Raw genomic sequence first — 27,339 nt, forward strand, 5'->3', positions numbered from 1 at the left:
GAAGTTGTTTTTTTTTTTAAAGTATTTTATTCGATTCTGAATGATAATCTTGCTGGGTAGAATATTGTAGGTTGCAAGAGTTTTTACCTTTCAGCACTTGATATGTATCATACTACTCCCTTCTGGCCTGCAGAGTTTCTGCTGAAAAATCAGCTGATAGCCTTATGGGGATTCCCTTGAATGTGACTCCTTGTTTTCCTCTTGCTGCTTTTGGAATCCTCTTTATCTGTAACTTTTGCCCTTTTGATTATGACATGTCTTGGTGTGGGTCTCTGAGTTCATCTCATTTGGGATGGAACCCTTCATGCTTCGTCTTCCTGTATATATTTCCTTTTTCAGTTTTGGGAAGTTTCCAGCCATAATTTCATCAGATACATATTTTACTCTCTTCTCTGTCTCTTCTTCTGGAACCTCTATAATATGGTGGTTAATATGCTTGATGTTGTCCCAGAGGCCATTTAAACTGTTCTCATTTTTAAATTTGCCTTTCTTTTTACTGTTCTTATAATGTGTGATTTCCATTGTTCTGTCTTCCAGATCATTACATGTTCCTCTGTATCACCTAATCTGCTTTTCTTTCCTTCTATTGTGTTTTTCATTTTACTTACTGTATTCTTCAGTTCTGACTGATTCTTTTAAAAAAAAATTTTTTTTTTTCTAGTTCCTTGTTAAAATTCTCCCTGTGTTCATGTGTTTCTTTCCCAAGTTTAGTTAGGATTCTTATTGCTAATGCTTTGAATTCTTTATCTGTTAAACTGTTTATTTTTGCTTCATTACTTGTGAGCACAAGTCCTGTCTTCCCAGGGTGTGCTGGCAGCTCTGGCCTTGGTAGCAGGAGGGGCTGGAGGTGGAAGGGTGAGGCCTGGAGCCTCGTGTGAGCTGGCCTTCCCCCCTGCTCCCCTCTGCTTGGTGACATCACCACCCTGTGGAGTGGCCAGGGTCCCAGGTTCCTGGAGCAGAAGCCCTGAGGGTTAAGTCTGAGCCCACTCTGTTCCCTTTAAGTGTATGTTTCCCCCATCCCGGCACCGGGCCCCTCACCCAGCAATGCTGAATCAAGAGGTGCCTGTGTGGGCTCTCAGCAGCGTTGAGGGGTTCAGCCCCAGACAGAGGTTGGGCTGACTTACCACCTGTGTAAGCACCAGCAGTGGGGCCACTACCCTGCTCAGTCGCTGCTTCGGGTCTGCGCCGCTCTGAGTCTCACAGCCAGACCCTCTCCCCATTGAGAAGCAGGCGGGACTGGGCTCAGGCTGTGAAAAATGGGCAGTGGCTAGAGCAGCCTTCATGGCTAGACCAGCCATGCTTGGGGTCAAGCCAGCTGTGCTGCTCACCATGGAGCCCAGGCTTCCCACAGCCCTCCTGCTAGTCCACAGGCCCTCCAGCCAGCCAGGGTGCTCGTCTTGCTGTCAGACCCCAGGACCAGGTCACCGATCTGTGGCTGAACTGTCTGCTCCTCAGGGCAGAGCTCCGTCCCTGTGACTTTCCCATTCCACGCAGCTGTTCCCTGGTATATAGGTCCTGACCTGATCACTTCTTTTGCCTTCCTACCCTGTTCCATGTGGATTGATCTTACAGCCTCAGTTGTACTGCAGTCTTTCTGCCAGTCTCTGGTTAGTTTTCAGTGAGAATTGCTCCACGTGGAGATATGTTTTAGAATTTTCATGGTGGGAGGTGAGCTCTACATCTTCCTACTCTGCTGTCTTGATCTCCTCCTCACAACTGAGCTGAACTTTGGGTGAAGAACAAGCCAGAAGGGGCTAGTTCACCAGACTAGGACTCGATGGCAGGACTGTGCAGAGCACCTGTGAGATTGACTGGGAAGGGAGGGACTGAGGGAAACACCAGGTAAAGAATAGGTACCTGCCATGCTCAGGTGACCTTCTGGCAGGCTGGTATGTGATTTTCCCACCAACACACCCTCACGCAAGTGCTCCGTCCCCTGCCACGTGCTTAACATTTTCCTCTGGGCATTCCCTCTGCGGGAGGGAGCAAGCTGGTTTTGAATTTATAAAATGCTGAGCAGCAGCACAGTTAGCACAGAAACTAGCATTCTTATAGGTTTATTGTCTTCAAAGAATGGTCAGTTTGTTTTAGCATCAAAAATGCTCAATAGTCAATGGGGGATATTTCTTCCTATATCTGTATTGTTTACAGCTCTGTATACATAGACTAGTCATGAGTTCTGTGGGCTGGAGTGGACTGCTGGGAACAGTGGTGGCCCAGGTGGTTCTTGGCCGAGGGTGCCTCTGGATTGATTGGACGTAGCAAGCCTCACCACCAGGAAAAGCAGGCTTAGCACTTGTGTGTGACTCACAACAACTTTTCATTTGTTTGCTGTATTTTTGTTAAAACTTTAATATTTAGCTGATTTAGGAATGATGGTTTGGTCAGAATATTAGGGGAAAAATTAAGAGTTTCAGAAAAATTCAGTGGCACAAATCAGCATTTGGGGTATGTCCGAGATTGCAATTGGGAAAGGCTGTTGCAGGTCATAAAGGTTATCTGTCCCAGGTACTTGGCAACCTAGCAATGAACGATCCTTGAATCTCTGGCTTTAGCAATTTAATTCCTGTTTTAATTGTAAACATCTTATTCATATATTTTGGATTCCATAGGCCGTATGTCCTCTTTGTTTTTATCTACCTTTTTTTGGCTTTAGACACTTATTTTCAAAACTGTCCCAGTGTATAGTCCTTGGAACTGACATGTCTGATAAGTGAAAAAAAAAATCTCCTTAACGAAGGAAGATGCTCATTATTGGTGGTTTTGGCCAGCTCTCACTGGGGTAGACACCTGCAGAATCCGTTGTTGATTAAGTTAGTGAGCGCTGTGTAGATCAGGGAGGTTTCCTGCCCTGCAGATATGAATAAGATTGCAATACTCTTAATTCTGGACTCCATCAGAGCCAAAACCTTGTGAGAAGGGGCCGGAGACCAGTGTGTGCATGCGCTGTAAAGGGTTTTATGTAACTTAAATGAATGTTTGCAAGCAGAAGAGAAGTCAAGGTGAATGATGTAAAGTGCTTTCTTCTTAAATTATAAGGAAACAGAAGACACCTACATGCGTGACTGTGTCTTCTTAGTTGAGTGCTCAGCTCTACCAGTGAAAGCATTCTGAACTTCCCTTTCCTTCTCTTACAGGTGACATCACACAGAAAGGATATGAAAAGAAGAGATCAAAATTGATTGGAGCCTACCTGCCCCAGCCTCCGAGTATGTAAACCTTGCTGAGTAGCACAAGGTGTCCAGTTTTAAGAGTTAACTGCAACTCCTGAGAGAACAGCTGAGCACCAGTCCTCCCCCAGTCCCCAGACTGCATGCGGATCAGGCCCTTGAGGTGGCACCAACCCCACACAACTCCTTGTGTGACTGCAGCATATTTTGTGAATTCAGAAGACACATAGGAATTTTCTGTGAACGTGCCAGATAATTGTAATAGGTATTCATCCACAGAGGAAAATAATATGTTTGATTACTTTAAAATATTCTAATCATAAAGAAATATAAGAACGTTTATGGTTTAAACATGAATTTTGGCTTAGTTAAAATTATTGATAATGGTTTAAGTTACTCAACAGTTTTTGTTAACTTCATTGGTGTGGGTTGGGGGAGGCAAATTGAGAAAATGATGTAACATCCTGCCTGGGATTTTGAAATCGTAAAGGTTGGTTAGTTGTTTTTTGAAACATGATTGTCTGCATTATGAATTCTCAACCAAGTACAAGTTCTGTTTAATTCTGTGGTTTTCACACATGCAAGTACATAGGATTCTACACTTGAGCTGGTTCTGTACATTTCAGGGAAAGGAGGGAGACCCTGGGCTGCAGGTGTTAACACCTCTATTCTGAGGGCAACCTTGAGAATTTTCTGGGCATCAGGAAGGGCTTAATGCTAACACAAGTCCTCCAGGAGGTAGGATAGCAGCAGAAATGGACTCTGCAGTGTTCACTGTTGGCGCAGATGTAAAGCCATGCTGAGATGTTCTAGCTAGAAGAGCTTCAGCTCCACATGTGCAGGCCTTTTGGCTCCCTGGGCTGTGACATGGCCTCCAGTGTTGGGGGCGAGGGGGTATGTCCTCATCTGGAGCTCACCTTCTAGGACATTTGTGTTGAGTATGCTGCTTTTTTAGCCTTGTTTGATTTTGTGTGGTTTCTTTCTTTCCTTGGAGCTTAAGAAAGGTAATGTAACGATTGGCTGGCTGTGCAGGGCTGCCTTAGCTGGCGACCTGGGTTTTTTTGCTGTCTGGTCTGTAAAAGGAAGGAGCTATGTGCTGTATGAGTGGACGGAAGAGCAGTGTGTTGTCTGGCTGACCCCGTGTGTGAGAGCTTTAGAGAACACACGGGGGCAGACAACTAGGTGTGGTCTCCCCGCTTTCCTTCTCATCCTCCAGCAGAACTGCTGGGATGACTTCCTATCTGCAGGTGGCCCTTCGTGGTTTTGGAGGAAGGCTGGTGGGGAGGTGGTAGGTCCTTGTGTTTGCTAGATTTTATTTTCTGTGCCTTACCAAACAAAAGTGAAACAGAAGCAGTTCTGTGTATTCCCAGGAGACGGCTCTGGGAGATGGAGCCTCTACAGTCCCAGGACGAGGCTGACCCGCATTGCTGGGCGCTGAGGGTGGCCCTGTGTGACGTGGTCCCCTTGGTGTTTTTTGTGCTGTTCTGCATGGGGTCGGCAGCTCTGCTCGGCGCTGTAACAAATTTAAAAAAAACTAAAGTTTGAATTAATTAGTTTTTTTTCAACTTGTTACAGCAGCGAATGGAGCTGCCGTGGTCCGGTGTAGACTGCAGCACAGTGAAGGAGCCCCGAGAAGAATGCTGCAGGCTGGCAACATCGGGGTGTGTGACATCCGAGACGCCGCGGTCAGAGAGCGGGCGGCCAGCACCGCAGGAAACCGGCCACTGTTTTACTTTCGTTTCGGTGAGCGCACTTAACTGAGAGAGATCCCACGGCAGGGCACGTTTGCAGTGGACTGTCTGCCTGATGCCATTCTAAACAGAAGTGTAGGGCTCAGCCTTGGGGGAACCTAGGAGGTCATGTTTCTCAGCCCCATCCTCCATTTCAGCTCATTCAACTTACCGAGGCTTCAGAGCTCCTCAGGCACAGAGCTTGTCACAGGCCCTGGACCCTGATTATCCTGCTGATTCAGGGCCCAGGTCTGAGTGTTTTTTATTAAAATATAATACTCAGTTTTTGCAACCATATTTTCGCAGCTGGAGCACCACTTAAAAAACACTTAGGAAAGAAGAATCCATGACGGGTCATACAGTTTTTTCTTATAATTGTTGATCTTCACTGACCTTTGTCTCATAGTCAGAGACTTGGGTGAGGATGAGCTCTAGTGTACCCTGGCCCTTGAGATCTGTTTCAGGAAGTGAGGTCCATAGCTCCATTATATTCCTATCTCCAGAGGGTAGTCACAGAGTTTTGAAATTGAAAAATTGAACCGGTTCATCACAGAGTGATGATTCTATTCAGAGGTCAAAATTATTTAAGTGAACAATATTTTGAATATAAGAAGCTCAGAAAGATGAGTTTAGTGCACCTTTTAGTACAATAAGGAATAAGCATAAACTCAAATAAAAGACATTGAGAATCATGTACAGATAATAAGCTGTGTGCCACAGTTGATCCCCAGGATCTTAGGCGAGGACACACAGCCTGGTCTCCCCTCTGTGCCTCTGCTGTCCTCTCCAGGCCAGCTTGCTAACAGGCATGAGGCATGTCCTTGTGGGCAGAAGTGGAGCATTGATGGGCAGGTGGCAGACTTGGGCCTTAGCTGCTAGGCCCCGTCACAGTTTCTGTTTGCCTCACGCTCCTATGGACGCATGAGGCTGAGAGCGCTGCTGGGGAATGCTGGTCCATGGGCCTTCTGCCCTACCATCCCCAGCCGGGAAGGAGAAGGCAGGTTCACGGGGGATGCTGGGGTCAGGAAGCTGGATGCCCAGATAGTTGTGCAGTTCTTATGCTGATTTGTATGCTGAGAAGTTGCCCTGGGTGAACACTCACTCTCTGTACACAACTGCCTCTGGGGAGCAGTAAGGAGAGTGCGCGGCTCTGCATCAGAGGGTTCTTTCTTGACTAGGTCAGCCTTAGAAATGACACTTTTGGTGTAGGATCTTCATGAGAAACATTTTGTTTTCCTTTTCAGTTACCCTTATCCTGCTTTACACTTTTCTAAAGGGAGTTTGTGTTTTGATGAACTTTACCTTTTTTTCCTTTTTTTATGTTATTTTTATTTATCAGAGAAAAAGACTTCTCTAGAAAGTACTCTAAAGATATTTCAAAGATCTTTGGGATCTGTGGGATATTTCAAAGGTCCCAAATTTGGGGAATTTGTTTGGGACACATGATTGTGGATTAGGATGGCTTACGCAGCTTTGAGCAAGAGATGCACCCTGGGTCTAAGCTCCTGTGCGTTACCCCATCCCAGGGAAGAGTGCTGGGGAAGCAGGTTTTCCCTGGTTTTCTTCCCAGAAGTGAGTGGCCGGGGAACCCAGTCAAAGGTATATTGACTTCAGGGAGCATGGTGTTGAGTGCTCACCTAAAACTAGATGAGAGAAAGGGTCCAGAGCTGGAAAGAAAAAAAAATTACGTGTTTAATCAAGTAATGGGTCAGAATATATTAAAAGTCATCATCAAAGAGAAAATATTATTCAGGAGAAATTATTTGGTACTAATGCTCTTGGAGTTTTTCAGCTATGTATTCTTTTGTTAGTCTCTGAACCTGCTAAAATTTGTAAGATTAGAAGACAGAATCCACTCTCTACAACTCTGCTCAGGGATATCTAATAACATGGTGTCAGCGTCTATAAGTGAGTCTTCACTGCTTTCATGGCAAGGTCATGGTGACGTGAAGTAGTACAATTCCATCATTACCGTGAAGAGTGAAATCTTCCTTAACCAGATGTAGTCCCTCTGTTGTCATGATGTGTGTATTGGCTGGGTATTACTTTCTCCATGATTGGCATCCAGTGTTTCTGAGCAGCAGGTGACTTAATGTGAATCCAGTCTTCTCCAGGCCCAGCTTGCCTTTCCTCCAGCAGCAGGTAGCTTGTGCTCTGTTAGAGGGACCTACTGTGACTGCATTGTTGTGAAAACCTTGGTGAGTTTGGCTGCAGGGATCAGAGGGCAGGTCTGTTTCCCTCCTGGTCTCTGAGATTCTGCCTTGGGGTCCACGTGGACAGCCTCCTCAGAGAGGAACCTCTCTAGGTTAGGGTGAGGGTGAGTTTATCGTCCGTCCTTGCTCCACTGGAGAAGGATGGCCCCACTGGGAGTGCAGACTTGTCTGCGTCAGAAGGGCTTCACACACAGCTGCCTGGCCTCCCTCCAGCTCCCCAGCCTGCATCCCATGTCACACTGTCGGCACGTGCTGTGTCCTCTGCCTGTACCTGCTCACCTCTTAAAGCTCAGTGCAAGTGTCACTTCAACAAGGACTCCTTCCCTGCTCCCTGGGGTTAGGACAGGCCATTGTGTTTCATATGCTACAGGAAGTGCAGCTTCCCGGCACTGTGTGCCTGATTGGTTCTGCTGCTTCGTGTTCACAACCGCGCTGCCCCGGTGTCAGATCTGTTTTCACACCTGCTGCGTTGCTCTGGTACCTGGTGCACCATTGGTCTGTTTTTATCCTGCTGGAGAGTCCTGTCCCCCGAGTGCAGCCTTACCTCCCTGGGCACAGCAGTGAACTGCCCCTCTGACCTGCTTTGTAGGGACTCAGGGCTGATCCTGGGGGCCTTCCTGGGCCATGCCACCTGTTCATGATGGATGAGATGTAGCGTGCAAGGTTAAATAACAGGAGAAATATGAATAGTTAAATCGGGATGGCGTGTGACTTAGCATGAATTCTTTCCAGACTGAGTTGCTCCAGGAAAGGAACTTTCATCACTAGAGGTAATGACTTGTATCCTAGGTAAGCTGTGGTCATGATCTTGATACACAACTTGGTGCCCTAAGTTGTCTAAAGCATATTCTTATTTTATCACACACAGCTGCTGACTGGACGGATGGATGGATGGTTTTCTTGTTCTTTTTGATGCCTTTGAACCAGTCAGGGTCCTCCCCCAGACACCAGTAGTTACTGAGGAACAACCGATCCTCTGTGGAAGGGAGGGCAGGGGACAGTTGAGAGTGGAGTTATCCCCTGGACCAGGCTCATATGGATTTTTTATGGACAGTCTATAAGGAAAATGAAACTTGAAGCCACGGTCTTGAAGACATACTCTTGTTGCCTCCAAAGTTGCCTCACTGCTGAGTGAAGCCAAGTGCTAGGATGTGGGGATGAGACACAAGCTCAGCACAGTGAGTAGGGGCTCTCATGAACCCTTATGGGTCCAGGTCGTCTACACTCTTCCAGTCATGAAAGTGAAAGTCACTTAGTTGTGTCCAACTCTCTGTGACCCCATGTACTATACAGTCCATGGAATTCTCCAGGCCAGAATACTGGAGTGGGTAGCCTTTCCCTTCTCCAGGGGATCTTCCCAACCCAGGGATCGAACCCAGGTTGCCCACATTGCAAGAGAATTCTTTACCAGCTGAGCCACAAGAGAAGCCCAAGAATACTGCAGTGGGTAGCCTATCCCTTCTCCAGTGGATCTTCCCGACCCAGGAATTGAACTGGGGTCTCCTGCATTGCAGGTGGATTCTTTACCAACTGAGCTATCAGGGAAGCACCTTTCAGGCATGAGTCCCTGTGCAAATTAAACATGAGTAGGAAAATGGTTAGCAAATTTATACTGATTTATGGCAGGGCTTTATGCTGGTGGAGGGTAAAGTAGACTCAATGGTGACAACAATGTAAAAATTAGGCCCAATGGTTGGGGAGATGTTTCCGTGGTGATGGTGAAGCTTCTGTCTGTTTTGTGCTGTTCTGACTTGAGTCAGTATGAAATGAAAGGAGTAAATTTCTTACCTGTACTACAGTTGTGCTGTTTATTTTCTGGCAAAGTCCTTGATTGCACTTGTTTTAGAAATAAATTCCAGTATTCTTGGGCTTCACTGGTGGCTCAGCTGGTGAAGTATCCGCCTGCAATGTGGGAGACCTGGGTTCAATCCCTGGGTTGGGAAGAGCCCCTGGAGAAGGGAAAGGCTATCTACTCCAGTATTCTGGCCTGGAGAATTCCATGGACTGTATGTACAGTCCATGGGATCGTGAGTCAGACACAACTGAGCAACTTTCACTTCACTCTGTTGTGGGAAGCAAAGTATAATTATGTGCTAGAAGAGAATGGGAGGATTCAAAACTTGCCAGTGTACAAATATGGAAAGATCCTTGGCAATTTTACTAACTATCTATCTAGTGCATATTTTCACTTAAGTGAGAGCCCTTGGCGTGCCCAGTGAGGTCGCAGGATGCTGAGATCCATGAACGCTGTAGGTGGGGAGCGGAGAGCCTTGAGTCATGATGAGGGTCCTGGGAGTAACAGTCACTCTTTATTACCGTGTCCATGTCTGCACCCCAACACGTGTGGGAACCGAGGTTCAGAGGTTCAGTGATTTGTCTGCAGTTGAAATAAGACCAGAATTTGGAGCAAGATCTTTGTTTTGTTTTACATGTCCTTCATGAAAAACTGTTGTAAACCAAGGTGTTATTTTAGTGTTTTTCTCTTACTATCTGAATTTAGAAATACTGACTTTTTCTAGAACATTTAATATTCTGAGCAACTATATGGTGTCTATACTGCAGGTTTTCTGGCCTACAGTGCACCGTTGTGTCATGGTGAATGGACCAGCCCCTGTACGCCTTATTCTTAGGTTATTCTTAGGATTACTGTGATTTCTAGTGTCTGGTTTTCCATAGTGTTAATAAAAGGACTGCATTTGTTTAACAATCTGGAATTGGTGGATTGTTTAGGTGCCAGAACTGTGCTGTTAGGGTTTTCTTTGAGGAGCCTTTTTAAATTAAGTATAGTTGTTTTACATTATTAAGTTAGTTTCAGGGAACCTTTCTTAAACGTATGTTGAAAGTAACTGACATTCTAATTTTTAAAAAAAGCTTATTTCTCTGCTTTCTACCCCTTGAGCTCAAACAAAGTTTTCAGCTCTGCAGAGGAAAAAGCATCTGGAGGAGTGAGTGGTGATAAGCCGGTCAAGAACTTGGGAACAGCAACTGTTTCTCTGTGACAGGAACCTGGAGGCAGGAGTGGGAGGTGGCTCATGAGGAGCATGAGGTGGAGAGAGGCTGGCAGTCAGGGAAGGAGCCTGGGCCTCGGCTCTGGGGTCCACAGGGTGCAGAGGCATGAACCAGGCACAGCCAGGTTGGATTGAAGAGAGACTGACGTTCATGGCTGCAGTGGCCCTGGGGGTGGAGAGGGTGCCTGGAGCAGCAGGTGGCATCTGACTGTGAAGGGTCAGGGCAGCGAACTTTTAACCTTGAGAATGAAGTGCAGGCTCCCTGCTGTTCAGTGCTGTACTCCAGATGCAGTGGGAAGAAAGGAGCCGTGAAGGATGGGGGGTCTGAGAATGGGCTGGGGATGTGCCACATGCATAGACGGAAGTCCCAGGAGGGTGCACCCTCCGAGGCGTGGACAGCTGTGGTTTACTCTCTCTGCTGTCCCTTTGTTGCCTCTTTTCCTCGCATGCATCTCTGCTCTCCCCCCTCTGATGAAGAGTTTTATTTAGAGTCCCATTGTGATTCTAGATGGAACAAAAACTCACTGAATTGTGTGTGAATTGACGTGTTGCAGCCCTCTGCATGAGGCTTAAATGTTTTACTTACTGGTTCAACAGTGCTTCCTGAGTTCCTTCTGTGAGCCAGGGGCAGCACTCAGCTGCAGGCAGACAGCCAGACAGTTGTTGCCTTTTCTGGACTCTTAAAATGCCTGTTAAGAGTGCCTTAACATGTCCAAAGTGAGGATCCATGCACACACCTTCATCACACAACCTCAGCAGCTCTTAGCTGCTCTAAGTTTGTTACTGGGTAACAGTCTGAAATTGTGGCAGTTCCCAACCCTCTTTATAAGACTACTGGTTGAACAGTAGTTTTGTGGTGAGATCACAAAAATACCTCTTCCCAGATTCAGAGTTCCAGCTGGACTTGGTCTGTGTGACAAATGACCACTGCATCTGGAGTGCAGCACTGAACAGCAGGGAGCCTCTGCTTCAGGGGCCTGGCCTCTGCCTGGCTTTGAGTGCATCAGGGAGGGGTGCTCATCACACATGGATGGGCACTGCTGGAGTGGCACAGACACAGTTCTGGGCCTTTGATTGCTCCCAGTGAAATGGCAGACGCCTGTCTCATACAACTATGTTAATAATTTAGTAAATATACAGTGCTTACACCAGTGCTGTAAAGCATTGGCTGTACCTGTCAGTGCTGCCTAAAGATGGGAAACTGAGGCCCAGGGTCACAAACTGCCGGCAGCAGGTTGGGGCACCACCTTCAGAGCATGGCGTTGTCCAGATGCCCTGTCCGCAGTTCATGTGGGACCTGAAGCAGGGGGTGCTTGATCAGTGTTTGTGGAAGAAGAGATCTAGTCTTGGTCTCTGTCATGTTTTTACCTGAGAAGAATTTTTTTTTTTTAATCCACCTTGTGTTGCGTGTTTCTGGACAGTTATCCCACCTTCCTTGGGATACCCTCCCTTCTATTGAGGACACACTGGCCATCTTGGGTTGTCCCGAGAGCTAGGTTTCAGGGATGCCTGAGTGTGAGACCCGAGCAGTGCTGAATACTGGGCTGTGACTATGTGTTTTACAGATTATTTGTGATTACTCTTGCTGGGAGGCAGCCCATCCCACCAGCAGCATGTGGTCAGCTCCTCTTACAATGGGTCGCAGGCAGGACCCCTTGGTTATTGCCCCAGGTTCTCCTGTGTACCAGGTCATTCTAATTTGGAGTTGCTTATTTGACTAAAGTATGTTTAAGCTACCTCAAATTTCATTCACAGTGAGGTCAGGTAAAATCCAATATTTGAAGTATGCACACTTTTATTTTAATCTCTGTTAATGTCCTGAGGCTGGTGACTTATTGAAGCTATTCTTATTTTGTCTAATTTATTCATTTTCTTTTTGAAACTTTTAAAACCCTGGGTTGTAAACTCTTATTTTTCTGCCTTTGAGAGTAAATATTCACACTGCTGTATGCAAACTTAGCTTTCTGAAGACGGAAGTGTGGGGTCCATAGCAGGTGAGCACTAAGTTACATGTCGTATAGTTGAGCTGATTTAGAAAAGGCAGAGGAGCCAGAAATCAAATTGCCAACATCCATTGGATCGTAGAAAAAGCAAGAGAATTTCAGAAAAACATCTATTTCTGCTTCATTGACTACGATAAAGCTTTTGACTGTGTGGATCACAGCAAACTGTGGAAAATTCTTCAACAGATGGGAATACCAGACCACCTTACCTGCCTTCTGAGAAATCTGTATGTAGGTCAAGAAGCAACAGTTAGAACTGGACATGGAATAACAGACTGGTTCCAAATTGGGAAAGGAGTATGTCAGGGCTGTATATTGTCACCCTGATTATTTAACTTATATGCAGAGTACACCATGTGAAATGTCGGGCTGGGTAAAGCACAAACTGGAATCAAGATTGCTGGGAGAAATATCAATAACCTCAGATATGCAGATGGCAGCACCCTTATGGCAGAAAGTGAAGAGGAACTAAAAAGCCTCTTGATGAAAGTGAAAGAGGGCAGTGAAAAGTTGGCTTAAAACTCAACATTCAAGATCATGGCATCTGGTTCCATCATTTCATGGCAAATAGATGGGGAAACACTGGAAGCAGTGAGAAACTTTATTTTCTTGGGCTCCAAAATCACTGCAGATGGTGATTGCGGCGATGAAATTAAAAGATGCTTGCTCCTTGAAAGAAAAGCTATGACCAATCTAGACAGCATATTAAAAAGCAGAGGCATTACTTTACCAACAAAGGTCCGTCTAATCAAAGCTACGGTTTTTCCAGAAGTTCATGTATGGATGTGAGAGTTGGACCAGAAAGAAAGCTGATCGCCAAAGAATTGATGCTTTCGAACTGTGGTGTTGGAGAAAACTCTTGAGAGTCCCTTGGACTGCAAGGAGATCCACCAGTCAATCCTAAAGGAAATCAGTCCTGAATATTCATTGGAAGGACTGATGCTGAAGCTGAAGTTCCAATCCTTAGGACACCTGATGTGAAGAACTGACTCATTGGAAAAGATCCTGATGCTGGGAAAGATTGAAGGCAGGAGAAGAAGGGGACGACAGAGGATGAGATGGTTGGATAGCATCGTGGACTTAATGGATACGAGTTTGGGCAAGTTCTGGGAGTTGGTAATGGATAAGGAAGCCTGGTGTGCTGCAGTCCATAGGGTTGCAAAGAGTTGAACATGACTGAGTGACTGAACTGATAGCTGGTCTGCAGGTGCTGTGACTGCACTTCCCAGAGGAAGGATATGGCCACCTGTGGACCTGGAAGGGTCAAGGTTGAAACTAATTCCAGGAAGCATATTTGAAAGGAGTTGATGGGTAACAGTACTGAGATTGGAAGCTAAATGTGTGTGTGTGTGTGTGTGTGTGTGTGTGTGTGTGTGAGGCACTGTTTAATCGTGGCAGCTTGACAGTGTCTGTTAGCTCTGCCTCTTCCCAGAGCTGCCCTGTGATATCAGTAAATGGATAAAGTATGAATCTCTAGGACAGGAGATTGGAGAAATAATGACGTGTTTTTAGGCTCTATAAGGTTGATGATTAGAGGCACCTTACTTGGCCACAGCGAGGAAGGCAGCAGATGAATGGACTGATGAAACCATGATGGTGGGCGTTGTGGGTAGGCATGGCTTCCAGGCGACAGGTGATCACTCCTTCTGCATTCCTGCAGAGAAGTTTGCTGTCTGGAGAAAGGGAACTAAGAGCCTCCAGAGTCAGGGACACTGGGTAGTACCGCTCCAGGGGCCCTAAATCAGAGCACAGTGCTGGAGAGGGAGAACAGCTCCACCCTGGTGATGAGCACCATGCTTAGTCACAGGCAAGAGACTGGACCTTTCTTCTTTGGGCAAATGTAATAGCCTGGGTAAAAGACCTGCTGGAAATAGATCTGGTTATGCCCCTGCTGCAGAATGTAATGCTTGCTTGCAGCTCCTAATGTAAAAAAAGGTGTAAATGGTGACATAGGAGAGAAGAAAAAAAATAAACAGATTTACATAAAGATTATAGCATCAGATTCGCATTTAATAATTTAACTTCTTGACAGTGATTAACATGAAAGGCAGTGATTATCCCTAACCCTAACCCGACTTGCAGGGCAGTAATAGAGACGCAGACACAGAGAACAGACTTGACACAGAGAGGGAAGGAGGAGGTGGGACGGATTGAGAGAGGAGCACTGACATATACACACTACCGTATGTGAAATAGACAGCCAGGGGGAGTTTGCTGGATGATGCAGGGAGCCCAACACGGTGCTCTATGCCAGTCTAGAGGGCTGGTGGGATGGGGTGAGAGATGGGAGGGAGGTTCAGGAGGGATGGGACATATGTTTACCTATGGCTGATTCTTGTTAATGTATGACAGAAACCAACACAACATTGTAAAGCAATTATCCTCCACTTAAAGATGAAATAATTTAACTTCTCGACAGTAATTGGCATGAAAGACAATGATTATATATAATTTTCAAATAAATACACTTATACAAATAAAATTTTAAAATGTTTAATATATGAATAATGTTGCTTAGAATTCTAAGGTTCAGTAATGTAAGCGCCAGGTAATTACTATTTTTCTGTGAGACTTAATAGTACTCTTTGATTTCATAAATTATGTGCATCTGTTTGATTAAAAGTATAAAGTAATTCTTTCACAAAGTAATTTTTTCAAAGATCATTTGTAGTAATAACTTGAGAAAAACTTGGAGCTCTGAATGGTTCAGTGACAAGAACTGCTAATTAATGACAGTGATGTTAACACACTTGCTAGATGAAGGCTCATGGAGCCCAGCACAGAGCTCCAGTGCACAGTGTACTTTCGTGCCGTTCTAACATAGCAAATGTAATATGTGGAATCCACGGACATTCTGTGAAGAAGTGGGGTGCAGAAGTCACCAGCGTAAGAGGAGTATTAAACCTCAAGGATGAGTAGCTAGCTCTTGTGGAGCCCTCATGGTAAGCCAGGGACTAGACAATTTGGGGTTAAGATTGCTTTTTCTGATTCACTTTCTGTCAGGTATTACTGGCCTTTTTCTGAAGAAGCAGCAGTTAATCTTTAATGCTCAGCATTTCCTTATTCTGAACTGTGGTAATTAAATCTCTCCCGTAGTACCTAGTAATTTTCTCTGGATTGTGCCTCTGGCTATGTTTCTGAATAGCTGACATGTTGGCCAGAGTTAGGTCAGCTTTTGGCCAGATACTGAATCATTTTTATCTGATGATTTTAACAGTTTTGGTAATTCTTCAAAGCTATATTGAAATGTGGCTTGTTCAGTTGTTTAACATCAGGTGGAGTAAGGTAGCAAGAGTTTGAAATTTTGAATGAAGAGAGATGAAAGTTTATGTTCAGTCGTGGCAACCTGGATTATAAAAAGACTCTGCAAGACTTATTTACAGTTACTTTTAATTTAATGATAATTATAATTTTAAAAATTGTTGCTGTGGCTTACTCTGCATCACTTCATGTGCGCACAACAGGCATTTGTGACAGGAAGGAGCCTGGACTGGTGCTTCCTTTCCTGTTCCTCATCTGGGCTGTCCCAGCCTTCCATGCCCACTGCCCTGTGTGCTTTAGCTTGGCTGTGGGAAAACAGAGAGTTAGGGCTTTATTCTACCAGATAATTTGCTTGGCAAAGTTAGTTAACTCCAACTGCCAGTCAACCTCACCTTACTTTGCTGTTTTCCTTAAACCAGGGGTGGATCAAGCTTTGCCTCCAGAGCGCCGGGCTCCGGTTACTCCTTCCTCTGCCTCTCGCTATCACCGCCGAAGGTCCTCAGGGTCACGAGATGAGCGCTATCGGTCGGGTAAGCTCAGTGTATTACAGTTACTACATATTGCCAGATGTAATGTGGGTGGTGGTGAAACGCATGAGTGGACACGTCTGCAGAAGCTGTGTGAATGCACAGCAGTGTATTCGGGTGTTTGTGGTTGGTTGTGATATGCAGATGACCTCTTACCTCAGCCATAGATACACCCTCCAGGGCACACAATAAAATTCAGTAAAAAGTAACTCTTTTTATATTTTTAAGATAGTGTCCATTATTTAGAATGTTACAATAATTTAAAATGTAGTAACCTTTTGTAAGCCAAATTTTGCTCATTTTTTAGGTGTTAGAAAATTTAACACTGGTTTCAAAAATCTTGGTTTACTTTTCCTATCTTGGTTGCTAGTTTTTTTCCTTCTCTTTTAACCTCAGTGTTTTTTCAAGTAGAGTTTTCAAAAAAGAGATAAAATTCTTAATAATTTGTATGTTGTTTATTTCCTTTGCGTTTTATGACACTGCGTATATAAGAATGCTGTCTTCATAATTCTGCTTTATAGCAGTCATCTGGGCTTGACAGGCTTAAATTTGTTCCATTAATTTAGCATCAGGGAAGTTGTATTGTGATTAATGTTTAACTTTTTGAGTATTTTTTCCTCCACCATCTGGATTCCAGTTGTTTCCTACTGATTCCCTAACTATAATTTTTTTTAAAGAAAATTATCAGTAAGTGTTGTTGCTGGGGTACCAGTTCAGGATACATGTGGATTGCTGATGATGACAATCCAAACTATAACATTTATATATCACTTTATATTTTCAAGTACTTGCAATGGTGTTACCTCAGTTGGTCTTTATAACAGAAAGGTGACATACATATGGCTGTTTCATGCTGCAGAAGAGGAAGCTGAGACTGCAAAAAGTGAAGTAGCTCAGACACTTCACATGGAGGCAGGTGGATCAACCCTGTGACCCTCTCAGTGTTGTGAGTCTTTCCCTTACTGGGGACTTGAAGGATAAGCCGCCACCCTTCCCACCAAGCTCAGGAGCTGCGTGCTTGACTTCCTGGCCCAGCTCTCCTTTCTAGATGGGAAGATGGCATAAGACAGACTTTATGGCGTCGGGAATCTTTATGTGCAGAAGCAAGAAGAATGGACTGGAGAAACTAGGAAGAAGGCCAGTGCAGCTTCACTGCTGCGCCTTCTGCCTTCTTGGCTGTCTCAGGCCTGATGCCTGGGACAGTGTGTGGGGGTGGAATGAAGACGGGTTTGTAACCAAGTTTACGTTCTGTGTTTTCACAGGTAGTTTTATCCTCACACATACCAAGAGCTTGTCTTACGTTATTCAGGCATCTCAGAGGCCCCTTTCAGATTAATTAGAAGGGTAGCACATACATATGTGTTGTCAACTTGCTGTGGAATGCTTAAGATTTACTCCCTTGTCATGATTGTGTTGTGCATTTTATATATCATGCACACACATGTAGATACATGTACATAGTCACATATATGGGAGACATGCAGGTAGAGACCCACATTACACATACACAGACATATGTATAGGCATGTGCATAGACAGACAGTAGACAAGTGCTCACTCTCATCCATATCTTTTGGCACTTGGACTTTATCCTGAAGATGATAGGGTTCCATTCAAAGGTTTTAAGCGAGTCACAATTGGAGCAGGTTGGGGTTTGCAGATGACTTTGGTAGCACTGTGGAGTATGAGTTAGAAGGGAGGATCTGGAAGCCCCTGGACACCTGGGGTATTTGTACAGGATATGAATCAGTGCCAGTGAGACATGAGATGTGGTGAGTTAAGGTAGGGGTGTGTGAGACAGGGGGTTTTGGTGACCCTGAGATGTCTAGGTTGTACAGCTGTATAGATGATCCTCTCTGGGTCTGCCATTCCAGAATTCAGTTTCCCATCTGTAGGTTAAAGGTGGTGGAATTTGCTCCAGCTATTTACCTACTGTGTAGAGAATACATGAAAAATAGTCCAGGTATTCCTTCAATTATCATGTAAGATGTGAAAAATATTATTCCATATATAGTTAAAAAATTTGTTTTTAATTTACACTCTTAATTTTGAATAAATAATGACTGCTTAGTTTTAAGGAGCAGACATATGCAGAGGATCTTTCCATGTGGTTTTGAAAGCTCAGCTGGGTTCTCATTTTCTTTAACTGACTCAGTGCCACCATCATATGGGATGACATCCACTCTAGAGGAAAGCTAAGGAGGGCCTTTGGGGCATCCCTGGGCTCATTTGATAGTCTCCTTTGCTATGTCATTATCTGCTGTTTCCTGGTTTTAAAATACTCTAATTAGTTTTCTTAATTTAGGCATTTCAATGCTAAGTGACTTTCTTTTAGAGTTTATGCTCATATATTGTTTTTTTAAAGTGGTATAAAATCTTAGAAGCTTGTTTTAATCTGTTTTGAGGGTACATGTTTCAGGATTTTATTTTCTCCTGTACCAGCACAGAAGATAAAGGACATTTAAGAGAAAAGGTTTTGTGACTCTCAGAATATTTTGCTTTCTGAAATTCTTTGACCACCAGCAGTAGAGTTACTTTAGTTGTTTCAATGACCAAATTTATCAGCCAAGAGGTAATTCTGTTATCCTTTAGACAGTTGACCTAATTAACAGTCAATGTGGTCAACCATATAGCCACAGACTTAATATCTCTTGGCTATATATTTTCATTTCTAAACCCATTGCCTTACATGGTAATGAACTCCTACTGGAATTCTTTATAGAGTAATGTGTACCTCTCTTTTTAAATAATTTCCTTTGGGAACTAAAATTTGATTTGGAAAGTGAATGAATAAATAGGCATTTACCAGGTACCTAGAAAACATCTACCTTTTGTGCTCATTCCAGCTCGAATGTCATGGAGTGCTGTCTTCCTCCAGGAGGAAGAGCTCAGAGGCCAGGGAGCTGTGGGGGTGATTCAAGACCCTTTCAGGAAGGTCTGTGAGGACAAGCCATTTCCAGGATAATGCTAACACATTACTTGCCTCTTTTAGTCTCGTTCTTTTGTGAATGTACAGTGGGTTTTTCCAGAGGCTGCGTGACATGATGATGTTATCATTCTTATAGCCAGTAGAATCCGTGATTATGAAGTCATGTATTTTTAAAAGTTTTTCAGTTTCCTTTCTAATTCAGTAAATATCAAAGCATTAATCCTATAAGTAAAACTTTAAAGTTTTTCATCAATTTTGGGGTATAAATCAAAAAATAACATTTTCTTACTTAAAAGGCTTAAATCAGACTGCATACTCCACTTAGCATTCCTAGACAGCGTTACAAGCTGTCTCTGTAAAGCTGAATCATCCAGCATGATGGTCAGTATGCACAAGAGAAATTTTATATTTAAATTAATGAAATTAAATAAGATTTGAAATTCTGTTTCTGTGCTTTTTTTTACTAGCCACGTTTTAAGATAAGTGACTACTATACTGGGCAGTGCAGATATGGAAAATCACCACCACAACAGAAAGTTGTCTTTCATAGTGCTGTGCTAGGTTGTGCCGAAGGTTGTGTAAATATGGAGGAGAAGGCAGAAGATGTAGCTGAAGACAGTTTTTAAAGGTCTGCTTGTCGAAAACTAATAAAGCTTGATATTAATGCCTAGTCATTTAACAGAAAAAAAACACAGAGTTGGATTTCAGAAATATGTATAGGTAGTTGGGTTGAGGTAGGTTTCTGGTTGAAGCAGGGACGTGTTAAGAGGATTTGTATTTCAGGTAAAAAAAAAAAAAGTGATTAATCAATTTATGGAATACACCAAAACAGTACTTAGACATTGATACAGTAGTTACCAAAAAATACTTACATTGGGTAGGAAAAGATCCTGGAAATTAAGGATATAACTTAAGAAGCCAGAAAAGAGAAACTGAATGAGTTTACAAAAAGAAGAAATGAGAAAAAAATTGGAATAGAGGATGCAGATTTGGTTTCCACTTGGGCATGTGGTGGAAGCACAGAAATCCTCATACACATCCTTACACAAGAAAAGGCTTCAGTTCAGTGCAGTCCCTCAGTCGTGTCTGACTCTTTGAGACCCTGTGGACTGCAGCACACCAGGCCTGCCTGTTCATCACCAACTCCCAGAGCTTGCTCAAACTCATGTCCATCTAGTCAGTGATACCATCCAACTATCTCATCCTCGTCATCCCCTCCTTCTCCTGCCTTCAGTCTTTCCCAACATCAGGGGCTTTTCCCATGAGCCTGTTCTTCACATCAGGTGGCCGAAGTATTTGAGTTTCAACTTCAGCATCAGTCCTTCCAGCAAATATTCAGGACTGATTTCCTTTAGGGTTAACTGGTTGGATCTCCTTGCAGTCCAAGGGACTGTCAAGAGTCTTCTCCAACATCACAGTTCAAAAGCATCCATTCTTCTGCTCTTTATAGTCCAACTCTCACATCCATACATGACTACTGGGAAAGCCATAGCTTTGACTAGACGGACCTTTGTTGGTAAAGTAGTGTCTCTGCTTTTTAATATGCTGTCTAGATTGGTCATAGCTTTTCTTCCAAGGAGCAAGCATCTTTTAATTTCATGGCTGCAGTCACCATCTGCAGTGATTTTGGAGCCCAAGAAAATAAAGTCTCACTGTTTCCAGTGCTACCCCATCTATTTGCCATGAAATGATGGGACCGGATGCCATGATCTTAGTTTTCTGAGTGTTGAGTTTTAAGCCAACTTTTTCACTGTCCTCTTTCACTTTCATCAAGAGGTTCTTTAGTTCTTCTTCACTTTCTGCCATAAGGGTGGTGTCATCTGCGAATCTGAGGTTATTGATATTTCTCCCAGAAATCTTGATTCCAGCTTGTGTTTCATCCAGCCTGGCATTTGTCCTGATGTACTCTGCATATAAGTTAAATAAGCAGGATGACAATACATTTTTCCCGATTTGGAACCAGTCTGTTGTTCCATGTCAAGTTCTAACTGTTATTTCTTGACCTGCCAGCAACCCTTCTTTGAGGCATTAAAGAACTGAGGTCGTCAGGCAAACTGCTGACCCCAGAATTGGGCGTGGATAATGGAAACTCTGAAAGACTAGACACATTGCTAGAATTCAGAAACACTGTAGCAGAAATGAAGAATTAACTCATTGATAGACTAAAGGTGGATAGGTCAGAAACTCAGGTCTGCATAAAGAAAGGAAGAATGCTAGAGAAGGAATAGATGAAGATAAAATCCTTAGTTTTTCTTATTCTTAATGGTAAAGAACCCTCCTGCCAGTGCTGGAGTCTTAAGAGATGTGAGTTCAATCCCTGGGTCGGGAAGATCTCCTGGAGAAGGGCATGGCAACCTTCTCCAGTATTCTTGCCTGGAGAATCCATGGACAGAGGAGCCTGGTGGTCTGTGGTCCATAGGATTGCAATGAGTCAGACACAACTGAAGTGACTAACACACACAATTGATCTTACAGATAAACATTTGGGTGATGATAGCATATTAATTCGGACATGACTGAAGCGACTTAGCAGCAGCAGCAGCATATTAATTAGTGAATGAATGAAAACAATGTTACAGGAGAGAGGAACTAGAAATACTCTGTTGTAAGGTATTCATACCACCCTAGAGTTACAGTGTTATTTGAAAGTGAACTCAGATTAATTGTGAAATATATATTATAAACTCAAGGGCAACCACTGAAAGCAGTTTAAACATGAAGCATAATTGATAGGCCAGAAGAGAAGAAGAATGGGATCTTATAAAATACTTAGTTAAAGCTAGAAAAGGCAGGAAAAGAGTAGAAGACAAATAAAGAACAAATGCAACAAACAGAAAACAGTAACAAACATGGTAAATAGTAATCCAAGTATATCAATAATAACTTTGTTAGTAAGTGGTCTAAGTACACCAGATAGAAGGTGGAGACTGTCAAGAGTGGGTAAGAAGCAGAACCCACTTATATTGTCTATTTGAGAAATCCACTTGAAATAGAAAGACACAGATGTAGAAAGATACAGTGCAGACACTAATCCAGAAGCATGAGTAACTATATTAATTTCACGTAGAGCAGACTTCAGAGCAAGGAAAATTATCAGAGAAAAGAGCATTGCATAATTGTAAAGGGGTCATAATCCTTAATGTGTACATGCCCAACAACAAAATATGAAAAAACATGTGAGATAAGAACCAGTAAAACAAGAATAAATGGACAAAGACTTTAACATCTCTGTATTGATAACTGACAGATCCAGCAGGCAGAAAGTCAGTAAGGGCATCAGTCAACTGGATTTAATTGACATCCAATAGTAACAGAATACACGTTTTCATGCTGGATACCCCAAGAGAGACTATATTCTGGGCCTTAAAACACCTTATAATACTGAAAGTGGTAGAAATCAAAGTATACTCTCAGACCACAATGGAATTAAACTGGAAATCAGTAATATAACTGGGAAATCCCCACATACTTTGAGGTTAAACTGCACACTGCTAAATAACATTTGGGTCAAAGAAGAAGTCTAAGAAGTTTTAAAATATTTTGAATTGAAGAGAAAATGAAAATACAGAGGATCAAAATTTGTGGGATGTAACAAAAGCATTGCTTAGAGGAAGACGTACAGCATTGAATGGTATAGTTGAAAAGCTTCAAGATGCATTAAGAAGCCAGGAAAAGTAGGGAAAGTAAATTAAAAGAGGAAAATAAATAAAATGAGAAACAATGAAATTGAAAACAAAGCAATAGGGAAAATCAAGCCTAAATCCTATTTTTTTAAAAGAGCATTAAAACTGATACTCTAGGCAGGTTAAGAAAAAAATAGAAAACACACAAGTTACTAAATCAGAAATGAAAAGATTAACATTACTATTAATCCCATAGACAATAAAAGAATATTAAGGGGATATTACAAACAACTCTGTGAATACAAATACAAAAACCTACATGAAAATGACCCATTCCTTGAAAGACACAATCTGCCAAAACTCACCCAAGAAGAAAGAGGCCATCTAAATAGGCCTATGTCTGTTAACAACACTGAAACGATTATAGCCTTCCAAAGCACCAGGCCCAGATAGGTTCACTGCTGAGTCTGTCAGAAATTTTCCTGTATTCTCTTTGTGCAGATAAAAGCAGAGGGGCTACTTCCTAATTTATTCTATGTGGCAAGCATTAACCTAATACAAAAACTAAACCAAGATATTACAAGAAAGGAAATCTACAGACTAGTATCTCTCATGAACATAGGTGCAAAATTCCTCAACAAAATATTAGCCAATCAAATCCAAAAACAGAAACCTTACACAACACAACCAAGTGGGATTTATTCCAGGTATACAAAGCTGGGTTAACAGTGGAAAATCAGTTAATGTAATCTATAGTATCAACAGGCTAAAGAAAAAAAAGACCTGTCAATACATGCAGAGAAAGCATTTCACAAAATCCAGTACCCCTTTATGACAAAAATTCTTGACAATCTAGGAGTAGGGGAGAACATCCTCAATTTGATGAAGAATATGAAAAAAAATACAGTTAATATTTAGTGGTGAGACTTCCCACTAAAATCAACAACGTGGTAAAAATGTCCCATCATCATTACTTTTCAACATCATACTGAAAGTCTTAGCTAATGCAATAGGTTAAGTAAAGGAAATTAGAAGTATACATGTTTGGAGTGATGTGATTGTTTATGTAGAAAGCCCTAAAGAATCAAGGAAAAAATCGAAAACTCGTAAGTGATTATAGCAAGGTTGTAGAATATAAGGTTAATATAAAAAAAAGCCACTTACATACCAGCTAATAAACAATTGGAATTTGAAATTAGAAATAAAGATCATTAAACTATAATTTAAAAGGCTACATGCACCCCTCTGTTCATAGCAGCACCTTAACTAAGGACCAAAGTTACCTCCATCAGTAGAGGACAGACTTATGTGAAGTCCCCACTAAAATGCATGGTCTGCATCTAGTCATGAGGAAATACCAGAAAACCCAGGCTGAAGACAATCTACAAAATAACTGGCCTGTATCCTTTAAAGTCCTAAAAGAAATCAGTCCTGAATATTCATTGGAAGGACTGATGTTGAAGCTCAAACTCCAATACTTTGGCCACCTAATGCGAAGAATTGACTCAGTGGAAAAGACTCCCATGCTGGCAAAGGTTAAAGGCAGGAAGAGAAGGGGCTGACAGAGGATGAGATGGTTGGATGGCATTACTGACTCAATGGACATGAGTTTGAGCAAGCTCCGGGAGTCGGTGATGGACAAGGAAGCCTGGTATACTGCAGTCCATGGTGTTGCAAAGAGTCAGACACAACTGAGTGACTGAATTGACTGATCCTTTAAAATGGCCAGTTTCATGGAATGCAGAAGCTGGGAAACTGGTCCAAATCTACAAGGGCAAAGAAAATCTAATAAATATGTGCACCCATGGTCCTGGATTGAATCACAGACTAGAAAGACAGAATAACTGCAAAGGAAGTTACTGGGACAGTTGGTACCATTTGAACTTGCAGTTTGAATTAGATGATGGTAGTGTATCATTGGATTTCCTGGGTGGCACTAGTGGTAAAGAACCCACCTGTCAATGCAGGTAGGTGTAAGAGACATAGGTTTGTTTGCTGGAAGAGCCCTTGGAGGAGGGCACATCAACCCACTCCAGTATTCCTGCCTGGAGTGTCTCATGGACAGAGGAGCCTGGCAGGCTGCAGTCCATAGGGTTGCAGAGAGTCAGACACAACTGAAGCAACTTAGCACACACACAAAGGCTATCATTGTTACATTTCCCAATTTTGAAAATTCACATTATGTAAGAGAATATCTTTGTTTATAGGAAATATGTTGAAATATTTAGGTATAGAAAAATATGGTAGCTGCAGTTTATTTTCACATAATTAGGGAAAAAACTCATGTAAAGAAAGCAATGGGGTCAAATATAAATGGTGAGTTTGTGTAAAAGTTATACCAGAGTTCTCTGTACTATCCTTGCAGATTATTTTCTGTAAATTTGAAATTACATCCAAAAACTTAAGAAGGAGAAATATATAAAGCAAAGTGTTTGATGTATGGAGAACCAGTGTTCTCATTAATGAGCTCTTTAGTTTTGTTCAGTAATGTAAATTCAAGTCATTCAGTCACCAGTTTTCAATCTAGGAGTTTTAAGAGAGACCAGAAACTGGGTTTTTGTCTTAAAGTACTTTGAATTTAGATGAGGAGAGAAGAGCAGTGCACACACAGTCTGAACAAAAAATAATAAAGTCATTGTGTTTGATATGTGATGTGGTCTAGAACAATTATTGGCAAATATTTTCTGTAAAGGGCCAGATAGCAAATATTAATAGCTTTCTAGGCCATTATGGTCTCCGTCACAACTGCTCAGCCCTGCTTTACAGTATGGAAGCAGCCATAGATGACACACACAGAAATGATGCCTCGCTTTTCCACTGAAACATTATTACCAGGAGAATGCAGGCTGCATCTGGCCTGAGGGCTGGTCTGTGTTTGACCTGACTCTCAAATGTTAACACGGTGGGGTTTCTTAGGAGCAGTTACAGAACAGTGTGGTTGGTTAGTGGTGAAGATGTGAGCCCTGGAGGTGCTCACACCTGGTTCATACCTAGTCATTGCCACTGACAAGTTACACTGGGAGGGCTTTACACCTTTGCTTTCTTGTTTGTGAAATGGGAATAACAAGAGCCTCCTCCATAGAACGTGTGGAAGTTGGTGAGTGTAGTCATACTCCCTGACTGCTGCCTTCTGGCCGCTTTCCTGGCTCCTCTCTCATTCTCTAGATGGCTCCTTCCCAGCAGCCAGGATGATCCCTCATCCTCTCTTACTCCTCAAGCCCATGCTTCCCTGTCAGACTTAGAACCACTCCTGCCAAGCCCTCATCCTGGTGGGTCCCTTGGCTGGTGCCATATGTGTCTTGCTGGCACCACCCTCCTGCACAGTGCAGGGCCTTTGAGTTAATTTTTCCCTGTCTCGGAGTTTCTCATCTTACTATTCAGATTTCCCAGTAAGAGATCTCTTCCCTGGCTTCACAATTAAGTAGCCATTCAGCCTTTTTATCTGATTTCCATTCCTATCCCATATGATAGTCTCTTGTCTGTCTTTGGCCCTTTAGAAAGTGACCTACATGACAGGTAGTACCTTGTCCAACTGATTCTCCACACCCAGTCCTGAGGCCACTACCTTAAAAAAGATGGGTGGAGTTAATGCAATGGGTTAATATGCAAAGATTACCCAATATAAGGACTGCCCCATAACTGATGTTTAAACTGTTAGCTAAAATCATTACTGTACAGCCTATAAGGTGTACATACTTCCCTTAACAGACATGGAAATGAATTATGAAGCTGGAAAATGTGACCCATGAAGAAATATTTGAAGATCAAGGACTAAAGAAAAAAAAAAACACCACAGAGATTTATATCTAGTATCTGATTATACAGATTCCAGAGCAATAAAATGAATAGTTAAAAGTCTGCAAATGAATTTGAATGCCTTTTTCCTGGAGCTTTCAAACTGTCAGGCATATATTTACTTTCCTTCCTTCCCCACTCTTCCATTTGTGACAGTGTCTGTAGGAAGATAGACTCTGTCACAGGAACAGAAACAAGGCAGAGAAGCTTGGGGCCTTGGGGCCTTGGGGCCGTCACCAAACAATGGAGTGATTGAGCTCCCGCTTTGTTTCAGACGTCCATACAGAAGCTGTCCAGGCTGCGCTCGCTAAACACAAAGAAAGGAAGATGGCAGTGCCTATGCCTTCCAAACGCAGGTCCTTGGTTGTGCAGACCTCGATGGACGCCTACACACCCCCAGGTGAGCAGCAGGCCCTGTTGGCTTCAGAGAGGGATGAGCATGCCTTAGAATTAGGTTAGTGCCAGCAACTGCAGTCTCTTTAGCTTTCAAAATCATGGTGCTGTAATTCAGGTTTTTGAGAATCAGAAGTCCAGAAACAGTGTATATGCTCTAAATTAAACTTGGAAGGAAAATTGGCATGATTATGTATGCATTGTAATGTCTATATAAATATGCATTTTAAGATTTTAGACTCATAAATATGATACAGACTTTTGTTAAAGTTGTATAAAATTTAATTCTTCACACAGCAAGAGAAGTTGGATTTCTTCTCTGCTTAGACTGGTGTATGCATATTCTCAAGTCTTCAAGCTATCAGTAGGTTGTAATGTTCTGTCAAGAAATTGAATGAATTGAAAAATTTAGGCAGTTACTTCCCTGGTAGCTCAGTTGGTAAAGAATCTGCATGCAATGCAGGAGATGCTGGTTCGAGCCCTGGGTTGGGAGGATCCCCTGGAGAAGGAAAAGGCTACCCACTCCAGTATTCTGGCCTGGAGAATTCCATGGATTGTCTAGTCCATGGGGTCGCAGAGTCAGACACGACTGAGTGACTTTCACTTTCAGGCAGTTACTTAAATCTGGTGACATCAGTTTTTGCTGTAAAGTGCAGATAGTAGTTTTGGGTATCACAGTTGCTTGCT

The 27,339-nt window shown here is 42.9% G+C and overlaps 1 protein-coding gene across 6 annotated transcripts in view; it reads left to right on the plus strand.

Moving 5' to 3' along the window:
- Positions 1–27,339, plus strand: part of DIP2C (disco interacting protein 2 homolog C) — a 305,520-nt gene that overhangs the window by 158,386 nt on the left and 119,795 nt on the right. For 3 of the 6 annotated variants that reach the window (XM_052651231.1, XM_052651232.1, XM_052651235.1), the window contains exons 2-5: positions 3,138–3,209; positions 4,746–4,913; positions 15,805–15,915; positions 26,534–26,659. In XM_052651231.1, the coding sequence (XP_052507191.1) occupies positions 3,138–3,209; positions 4,746–4,913; positions 15,805–15,915; positions 26,534–26,659 (477 nt within the window). Of the gene's footprint in view, positions 1–3,137; positions 3,210–3,345; positions 3,436–4,745; positions 4,914–15,804; positions 15,916–26,533; positions 26,660–27,339 lie in introns of those variants that run through there. The other 3 variants (XM_052651233.1, XM_052651234.1, XM_052651236.1) reach the window with 2 other exon arrangements.

This window comes from Budorcas taxicolor, chromosome 13, assembly GCF_023091745.1.
Source record: "Budorcas taxicolor isolate Tak-1 chromosome 13, Takin1.1, whole genome shotgun sequence".
NCBI classification, from domain to species: domain Eukaryota; kingdom Metazoa; phylum Chordata; class Mammalia; order Artiodactyla; family Bovidae; genus Budorcas; species Budorcas taxicolor.